The 10,467-nt window shown below is 37.2% G+C and overlaps 1 protein-coding gene across 8 annotated transcripts in view; it reads left to right on the forward strand.

Annotated features, from left to right (window-relative positions):
- Positions 1–6,061, forward strand: part of LOC150088273 (uncharacterized) — a 730,398-nt gene extending 724,337 nt beyond the window's left edge. For all 8 annotated transcript variants that reach the window (XM_090369435.1, XM_090369433.1, XM_090369432.1 and 5 more), the window contains one exon: positions 5,846–6,061. Coding sequence is in view for 1 of the 8 variants with exons in the window: in XM_090369439.1 (XP_090225565.1) it covers positions 5,846–5,864 (19 nt within the window). In the remaining 7 variants the exon portion in view is untranslated. The remainder of the gene's footprint in view (positions 1–5,845) is intronic.
- Positions 6,062–10,467: the final 4,406 nt, after the last annotated feature.

The following is a 10,467-nucleotide window of genomic DNA, read 5'->3' on the forward strand; positions in this document are numbered from 1 at the left end:
GGATGGGATACACTTAAATAGAAAGGGTGCAAGAATATTTGCTGATGCTATCGAGGCAGTGTTAGGTGGGTCGGAAAACTGCTAGCTTGGGGGGAGACAAAGACCAATAGATTGACAGTAGCCACTGGCAGAGGTGAAAGAGATTCTTGCACTGCTTCTATTAGAATGAGCAGAAGCCTGAAAAACAAGATGCATGGTATTTCAGAGACTGCTGGGAGCCATTGTGGTACAAGTAAACACATGGGTTGTGTTAGGGTAGCTAAGAATAGAAACAGGTGCAGGTATACTTGCGTGTACACCAATGCTAGGAGTTTAGTAAATAAATTTGATGAATTTGAGGTATTGCTCAAAACATCGAAGGCAGATATTGTTGGGATATCAGAGACGTGGTGTCACACAGATATAAGGGATGCGGAACTGCAATTTGGGGAGTACAACGTCTACAGAAAGGATAGACAGGATAGGAAGGGGGGAGGTGTTATGCTATTAGTTAAGAAACACATAAAAACCAAGGAAGTGAAGCCAGTCGACATCGCTGGACAGTGCAGTGTGGAGTCAGTTTGGTGTGACATAAGCATTGGGAGATCAAAATTGAGAGTAGGAGTGTGCTATAGGCCTAATGACTCTGATGAGTATAATAAGGAACTGTACAGGGAAATAGAGTGGGCCAGTAAATCAGAGTGTCTTATAATGGGAGATTTTAATTTCCCAGATATTGACTGGAATTTGGGGGCTGGATACTCACACACTAGCAGGGCTTTTGTGGATTTATTGGATGATTGTTTTCTACATCAGCATGTTCGGGAGGCAACTAGAGGGAGTAATACTCTTGATTTGATTATCAGCAGTGATTCTTCATGCATTAAGAATCTGCAGATAAACGAACCACTAGGTGGCAGTGATCACAGTGTGCTGAAGTGGGATTTACTCAAAGAGGTAACTACCATTAGGGGTAAAGGGAAGGGTTATTGCTTCCGTAAAGGCGACTACGATGGACTGAGACAGTATTTAAATTCTATACAGTGGGACCAACTGATGATGTTACCAACAGCAAATTCAAAATGGGAAGCATTCAAAGAACTTATCTTGGAAGCTACTAGGCTTTACATACCAACTAAGAAATATTGTTCAAGGTTTAGGCCAAAATGGATGTCAGATGAACTAATGAGGCATATGGCAGAGAAGAAAAATGCATGGGATACTTAAAATTAACACATGACACAGAAGCCTATGATAGATACAAGTTGATATGCAACCAAGTTACAAAGGAGGTTAGGCAGGCAAAGGCAGATTACGAGAAATCCTTGGCAAGGGATGCAAAGAAAAACAGCAAAGAGTTCTTTACTTATGTAAACTCTAGAAGGAAAGGGATGAATCAGATTGGTCCACTTGATATTGATGGGTCAAGTGTTGATGATCCTGCTCAGGTGGCTAACAAACTAAATGAATATTTTGCATCGACATTCACACATGAGGAGTTATTCAGCGAGGGGAATGCCAGAGGTGTATTCAACTCTAGCAGTAAGTTACAGAATCTTGAAATAACTGGGAGTAAAGTGGAGGAGAAACTGTTGAAGATAAACACAAGAAAGGCACCCGGGGTGGATGGGATCTATCCAGTTATATTAAAGGAGGCAGCAAAGGAAGTAAGCAAACCCTTAGCCATAATTATGAGAGCTTCCTTGGACTCAGGGGAGGTACCCATAGACTGGAAATGTGCAAATGTAACCCCAATTCACAAAGGAGGATCAAAGGCTGACACAAGTAATTATAGACCTGTGAGCTTGACTTCTGTTCCAGGAAAATTAATGGAGGCACTGGTTAAAGACGCACTGCAGGATCATTTAGACAAGACTTCAGTTATAGCTCAGACACAGCATGGTTTTGTTAAGGGGAAGTCTTGCCTGACCAACTTGATTGGATACTATGATGCAGTCACAAAAGAACTGGATGCAGGGAATAACTTTGATATTATATACTTGGATCTTAGAAAGGCTTTTGATACTGTTGCACATGGAAGACTGCTACACAAATTGGAGCAGTGTGACATTGGAGGCAAATTGCTGCTATGGATAAAGGGGTGGTTGAGGGGGAGAAGACAGAGAGTGGTAATCAATGGACACTGCTCATCGTGGACTGATGTTATTAGTGGAGTCCCTCAGGGCTCAGTGTTGGGTCCATTATTGTTTTCTGTATTTATAAATGATATTGATGATGGTATATCGGGATTAATGTCCAAGTTTGCAGACGATACAAAGGTTGGCAGGGTTGTCAAGGACACTACTGACACTATGCTTCTGCAACAGGATCTGGAAAGGTTGAGCAGATGGGCTGAGAGGTGGCAAATGAAGTTTAACATTGACAAATGTAAAGTACTACACATGGGAAACAGCAACCCCAGAGCAACGTATCAACTCTATGGTACAACACTGACAGTGGTAGAGAATGAAAGGGACTTGGGGGTGGTTGTGCAGGCAGATATGAAGTTCCCTGAGCAGTGCAGACGGGCTGCAAGAGTAGCTCATGGAGTATTGTCAATGATATACAGGAATTTTTCCAGCAGGGATAAGGAGGTGATTATTCCATTGTATAAGGCGATGGTCAGGCCACACCTAGAGTACTGTATACAGGTCTGGAGGCCTCATTTCAAGAAGGATGTAGAGCTGCTGGAACGAGTACAGAGAAGGGCAACAAGATTAGTGAATGGAACAAAGGGGTGCTCTTACGAAGAAAGGCTTAAGTTTTGCAAATTACAGTGTCTGGAGACTAGGCACCAGCGAGGTGATCTGATAGAGGTGTATAAAGCCTTGAATGGTTTAAGCATGCTCAATGCTGATGGGATTCTTCCTCTAGCTCAGAATAATCACCTGAGAGGGCATAAATTCAAATTGAGGAAAGACAGATGTAGGATAGACGTGCGGAAATTTGCCTTTAGCCAGCGAGTGGTTGGTTGGTGGAACAGACTTCCATCCCTTGTGGTGGAGGTTGATAGCCTAAATAAGTTTAAGGCTCAGCTGGACAGGTATTTTGAACGAACAGAGGGGTGAAGTGGAAGTGGTTTTTTTTTTTTTTTTTTTGGCTGATGCTGCATAAGCTTGCTTTCTTGCATCAAATGCCTCTACTAATGCTAATGCTAATACTTCTTGGCGACATTCTTATGTAATAGCCATACCTAAACCTGAAAAAAATCATTCGATTCCTAACAACTATAGACCAATTTCTCTAACCAGCTGCCTGAGTAAGACTTTGGAAAAAATGGTTCACTATTGACTCACCTGGTACCTTGAATCCCAAAACATAATCAGTAATAATCAGTTTGGCTTTCGGAAGAATAGATCTTTCATAGACCTCATGACCAAAGCCGAATCCAACATAAGAAATGCATTCATCAGAAATCAACATCTTGTCGTGATATTCCTCGATATAGAGAAGGCCTTTGATACCACATGGTGCTACGGTATCCTAAAAGATCTCCATTCTATTGATATGAGAGGCCATTTATCATATTTTATTCAAAGCTTCTTTGGGCACAGATCTTTCCAAGTTAGGTACCGGCAGGTTTTATCTCAAACATACATACAAGAAGAAGGAATCCCACAAGGCTCTTAGTACCACTCTGTTTGCAATACGAATAAACCACATCACAAACAGCATTCCAAACACCGTTGACTTGTATCTCTATGCAGATGATCTTACCATATCCTGCCATTCCCAGAATATGAACTATATTGAGAGGCATCTACATATATCCATTAATAACATTGAATTATGGATGGCACAAACTGTCAAGCCACAAATCTACAGCCATACATTTCTGCACCAAGCACAGAATGCATCCTGAACCTGAGTTGCACTTAGCCAATCATTCTCTACCAATTGTGAACAGTATTCACCTCCTAGGGCTAATTTTTGATAAGAAGTTAAACCTCCAGGAGCACATCAAGTATCTAAGAACCACTTTCACAAAGAAAATTAATATATTCCTGGTAATCTCCAGTAAATCTTGGGGTGCCGATCGTTATACTCTGCTCCACTTATATAAATCTCTAATTAGATCTTGGCTAGACTACGAAGCACCTGTTTATGACTCAGCAAGGGAGAGCACCTTGGCCTGTCTTGCTCCCATCCAACACTCTTCTCTTAGGATAGCCCTAGGTGCATATAGAACATCACCAATTCAAAGTCTTTATGTTCAGGCTCAGGAACCTCCACTTAGCATCAGAAGAAAGATGTTGCTGATGAACTACTCAGCTAAAATTAAAAGCCTGCCTACTCATCCTCTTTGGCCATTGTTGCATGATCCTCAATGGAAAACCTATTATGCAAATAAACCTAGAACAGTTCAGCCTACTGGTATCAGGCTGCAGAATCTAACAGAAAGCTGGAACATTCACCTTGATAATATCCTCAGAGAATCAAAAGATCCGGATCCCCTATGGACTAACTTCACACTTTCTTCTGATGAATACTTTGAGCAATGGGGTAAAGGTTCTATAGCAAATATTAACATCCAACATCTACCTTTTGCTCACCCACAAAAGTGCCCCCACTTTACCAAGATCTATACTGATGGTTCAAAGTCTGACAATCGAGTGGGTGCAGCTGCTGTCTACCATAATACAACTGTTTCAATTTCACTTCCAACCAAATGCAGCAGCTATACTGCTGAGCTCCATGCCATTAAGCTTGCTCTGAAAAGCATCTCGCTGCTGTCAATAAATAAAAGTATAATATATACTGATTCACAGAGTGTTCATTAACTTTGAAAAGAACTTCCCCACCTAATAATCCTTTATTAAAGCTCATAAAACATAAACTGATGCATCTTTATGAGCATTAGAAAACTGTTACCTTTTCATGGAACCCTGGCGACAGTGGTATTCCAGGAAATGATGTGCAGATAATGCTGCAAAGCATCCTTCCAACATATCCTCAACAAATAAATGACCAACAAACGACAAATGACCTCAACAAATCCTACATCCTGATTATAGACATAATATACGAAGAACATCTACGAAAAAATGGACACTTCTGTGGAAAATGCAAACAAATAACAAGCTATTTCGAATAAAATCTGAACCACAATTATGGACTTCTAGCCTTCGTAAAAATAGAAAAGAAGTAATCTTAGCCAGAATTTGTATAAGTCACACTCACCTCGCACATCTCTATCTGCTTACAGGAAACGATCCTCCACAGTGTGCACACTGCTCGCAACCACTTACAGTAAAACAGATACTCCTTGAATGTAACTTGTTCAACAATGCCCAACGAATGTCTTTTAGTTTCATTTCAGACCTACAACAACCTCTGAATAGCATAATAGGTAAAGAAGCAAATCTCTCTGAATTCTTTTTCTACATAAAACAAAAATGTATGCCCATTTCTGACTGCTGCTCAAGCAGTTTTTTATATAGAAAATCAATTGATTTGGGAGGTGCAGTATGGGCCTAAGTAGCCCTTGTGCCAGAAAACAACAACCACCCTCCATACAGCCGACACTTTGCACCATGCGATTTCTGGGCTTTTCTGAGCCTCAAAAAAGAGTTGAGAGGGAAAAAAATTTAACACAAATGAAGAATTTAAATCTGCCACATTTGTTATCCTGCAGTGCCTTTCAAAAAAATGGGCTGCAGCACATGTTTCAGAAGCTAGTGAACCGTTGTAAAATGTTGAAGGATGCTATTTCAAAAAGGAGACCCATACTAACCTCAGAACAATGATCTCAGTCCATGTATTTTCAGAACAGCCCTTGTACAAGTTCCATTACATATCAGTGAAATAGAATATAATTCAATGTTTATTTATATATGGCTATAAGTATTTCTTGTTTCTTTTATAGAATATTTCATCCAGAATAATGATTCCATAGAAGTCAAGAACATTTTAATCCTTCTTGGAATTGGACCAGAAAATCAGGAGCATAATATATCACTTCCAAGGAGAGTGAGAGGAAAATAGTGGGCCTTATTTCCATGTTCTGAATTGCATGGTTTTCTGTTAGTATTTAAATACCATTGTACCATCGAGATGGAATTTATCAATGACCACCATTTGTGTTTTATATATATACATATATATATATGTGTGTGTGTGTTATATATATATATATATATATATATATATATATCTCCATACACACACACACAATGTACACACACATATTAATGTAGCTTTGAACTCAAGAATGTTCTGGCATTTTCTCTATTGTTGGTTTAGTTCCTGCTTGGAATGGCTATATTATTTTTGTATATTTCCACACCAGTAATTCACTTCATTGAAGTGCAATTTGTACTCTCTTAAAAAAAGATGAATACAATTCGGATGCTGTTGTAAAAAGGGGCCAGGTTTGACCTAGCACCTCTTGAATGCAGAAAATAAACATTCCTTTTTTATTTTTTTTTTTATTTTGATTTTAATATTCTTTGTTAATTTTGCTAATGCGTGATGTATACATTGCTTTTTCATCAGTTTTAGGATGGATTATAGGAAAATAAGAGGTAACAATGACTGTTCTATTCAGTTTTGTTGCGTGACAAATCTGATATAGACAAGTTAAAAATTTAGTTTGCATAGCTGTGTGCATTTGTAGTGGTATGTTGGTTATACATAATTCTCAGACTTAATAACAATTTCTTTGTATAATGAGTATTGTATTTATTGCTAAAATTATCACAAAAATAAGTGTAATAATACTGTCTTATAGTTCTTATAGAAATCTGTTGTAATGCACTGATTATATAACAATTTTCTTTGTGCAGCTGTTAGATCCATTTTTTGTTTCTAGAAATTGTATGAAATTTTGAATCGTTGTAAGAAACATTTACCTTCTGCTGCTCTCCCATGCACTTATTTCTAAGACGGGAATCTCTTGAGCATGAATAAAGGTGCACTTGGCTGTGTATGGTGTGTGGTTCTTTTCTTTTCTTGCACTTTTGCCATCTCTTTTAAATTCACTTTCATTTTTCTTCTGATTATCGTTATATATATTCTTTTTAAACCAGACAGCAAAAATTAATTTGTTGAAGTACACTTTCTTTAAGGAATGCTATAACCCATTGAACATACTTAAATGGCTTAATTGGTATGATGACAGTCATAAAAACTGTTATATTTTAATAGAATTTTGCATTTGGCATTTTATTGCTGATGAAAATATATCAGTGGAAAAGGATTGAGGGCAAACAATTACTTTTGAATTTAATAATAACATTGTCATTTGCAAATGTACAGTGACCACATCTTACAGAGCAAGTGTTCCACACTAAATGGCATATTTTATAATTGCCAGCATATGCTAAATAATTAAGATTTTATGTAATAATTATTAAGAAATATTACTGAGAAAACCATGGAGAAGATGCAGTCCCTGTTTGTCTTCTGTTTTGAAATTAGTTACCAAAAAGTGGGCTGCTTTAGTGGGAATAAAATCATTTCTCTGGAAATGTATTTTGTTAATTATAAAAGTAATTAAAACCAGAAGCATATGCTACTCTATGTGAATATATGAATGCTTTGTTGATTTCCTCGTCTACTTAGATGCATTAGCATAGTGCCTATTTAAGTAGTTTTTGGTTTTGTAGAGCGTTACATTCGATTAAATTAATTTTCCAAATTTTTTCATATTAAATGTATTGCATAAAAATTTCTTACATTTAAAAAGTGATTTTTCACCCATCATTTTTAAATTTGGTGCATATACATAACACTCCAAATGTATAACTTCAGATAGATTATTGCATCTAAGGTGCTCTGTTCCCTGTCTTAATTTGAAGACAGTTGATCTAGAGCATATTTAATTTTTTGTGCCATAGTGTAATGTCATTTTTATATAGGAAAGAAGTATTTGATAAATGTTGAACTGCTTGTGCTATGTAATTAAATAAACTAAGAATTTATTAGACAATATTCCTTTGTGCCTTGTTATGGTGATTGGTTGGATGGCTGGTTGATTTTGGCTGTTATGCCATGACAGCAAAAAATAAAGTATCATACCAATTATTAGTTGTTTTATGCGTACTACATTTAATACAAATGTGCTGTAAGCAAGCATTTTATTTACAAAATTAGTTAAGATTTTATTTACAAAATCCAGTACTGAATTTTCATTGTTCTGAAGCATACAAGTTAGTATACAATTTTAGGATTGGGAGGTTGATAATTCAAAAATGGTGGTTCGTGGATTTTAAATGTTTGTCATGTGCTGGATATTTGTGAAATTTCTCATTGGCTACTTAATCATTTCATTGACTCTACTTTTTTAGCCACCATTATGGTATCAGTAAGTTCACAATATTTGTTTAGCTACAATTCAGGTATCAATTTTTTTATTATTATTATTTTTTCTTTTAATCTTTTTTATTTTTTTTTTATCTTTTTTATTTATTTTTATTTTTTTATTTATTATTATTTTTTTTTATTTATTTAATTTTTATTTTTTTATTCATTTATTTATTTTTTTTTAGGCCCTTGCCACTGAAATCTTAGGAAATTAGGTGGCAGGGCCTGCCAGAGTACTTACTTCTAATGCGATCCCTCTATGCCTGACCTGCCTCCTCGGGGCTAAGTGTGGGCAACGGGGGGATTCCACTAGTGGCCCAACGGCTAAAAGGTCAGAGGAACAACACAACTTAAACATGTACCTTACACTTTTTAAAATCTCTGGCCTTCACAGTGTTCTGTGTTTCACAAACAGAGTACACAACACGGAGATTTTTTTTTCTTTTATGAAAACCCCAAACATGAAAGGCATCAAAACCTATAGTACTTAGTACCATGCATGGGTTGAAGGAGAAGTATGGGGGGGAGGGGGGATGCCGGAAACTTTGCTCTAGACACTAAACATGGGTTTCACCACTTCAAGCCTCCAATAAGCAAAGTGGTGGTATTTCACCGGTTGATGAAAGTCATCTACCCCTGGGCCATTAGACAATGAACACTTTACACTTAGGCACCTCCGTAGCCAGGTGGGAAGGAGCAGCAGTGCGTAGCACATGCTTCTTGATTTAGACCAGGGTTCGAGCCCATCACCACCAAATATGGAGAATGTGGAAAGTTCAAGGAATGACCACCGCATATTCCTGGAGCAATATGGCCTTAGTTGCTAATGTTCCAAAAAAAATAAAAAATAAATAAAATAACACTTTACACTTTATCGATAAGTGCATAATGACATGCATTCCAGATAAATAGCAACATACTTCTTGGGAAGAATTGCTTTTTATTTGAGGTGCCTATGCATGGAAACTTGCGGTGACTTGCTTCACAGTATGAGACATGTTTTGTATGGATAAAACAAAATCCAGGAAAAAAAACTTGGTTTCCCCCTTTACTATGTGGATGAACCTCCCCCACCCCTTCACTATTGCAATTTTGTTATCAGTTCCTTTAAAATAAAGAAAATGATAAAGATTATGAAATGCAAAAACAAAATGTTTATGAATTGCTTGATGTAGCAGAGTGGTCAAGAATGAGATTGAAGCAGCACCTGCTCTTTGATGAATTGGCCTGTGATCCAAGGCCTTGTGGCTGCTAAATACTTTTAATGATTGTATTCGTGATTTTTATAACCTGATAATGTTAACTCCCAACACACTGGTAGTTGTGCTCTAGTATGAACAAGAAACAAAAAAAAAAAGTTTTTATTTTTTAAGGAAGAAACTTATAATGAACAGCAAAGAAAGAACTCTCGAAGTATTGTACAATTACATGCAGCTCACTAAACTCGGTTCCCATAGTATAACCAAATGTGTACCAACAATTCAAAGATAGACACTGAAATGAATTGGTGGTCCATGTCCTTCTGAGCTCCATTTCGTCATAAATTCTACTAGAATTCACTGCTGTTATATGCCATTTTCTTAGGTTTTGAATATATCAAGCTCTCATTATCCCCATGATGCTTAATATATAATGTTAACTCCCAACACACTGAATCAAAAAATTTTCAGCTTTGCTAGATACCAGTGCACTTAATACTTGGTAATGTATGTGCCAATTCTGCAGTTAAACATGCAACAAATGTTAAATGCCATCAGTAGGCAGACGGGTAGAAATTATGATAATAAATTGTAACATAAAACCTGTACCTGAGCAATTAGCATTGTCTACATAAAACAAAAGAAGTTCTTTCCCATACTGTCTGTGTTCACGTAACTTGCCTATATCTGCTCTTCAAGGATGAACCTCCCCATCGCTATGCATTAGTTGCCAATGACAGCTATAGTACAACACTTCAACTGTCCAGTAAACTGCAAAGAACAACAAACAGCATTTCTACTCACATGTGAGAGAATGGGTCACCAACCTGTGGCTCGGGAGCTGCATGCAGCTCCTTGAACATGTAATTGCGGCTCTTTATGCTTTAGTCCCCATGAAGCACAATTTGAAATGGAGTTAGAGGACTTGAATTCAATGACATGTGCAAGACTAAAATGCCTTAAAACTGAAATTGAGAATTTGGAG

The sequence above is a fragment of the Mastigoproctus giganteus genome, chromosome 3 (assembly GCF_048544385.1).
Source record: "Mastigoproctus giganteus isolate SK-2022 chromosome 3, ASM4854438v1, whole genome shotgun sequence".
Classification (NCBI taxonomy): Eukaryota; Metazoa; Arthropoda; class Arachnida; order Uropygi; family Thelyphonidae; genus Mastigoproctus; species Mastigoproctus giganteus.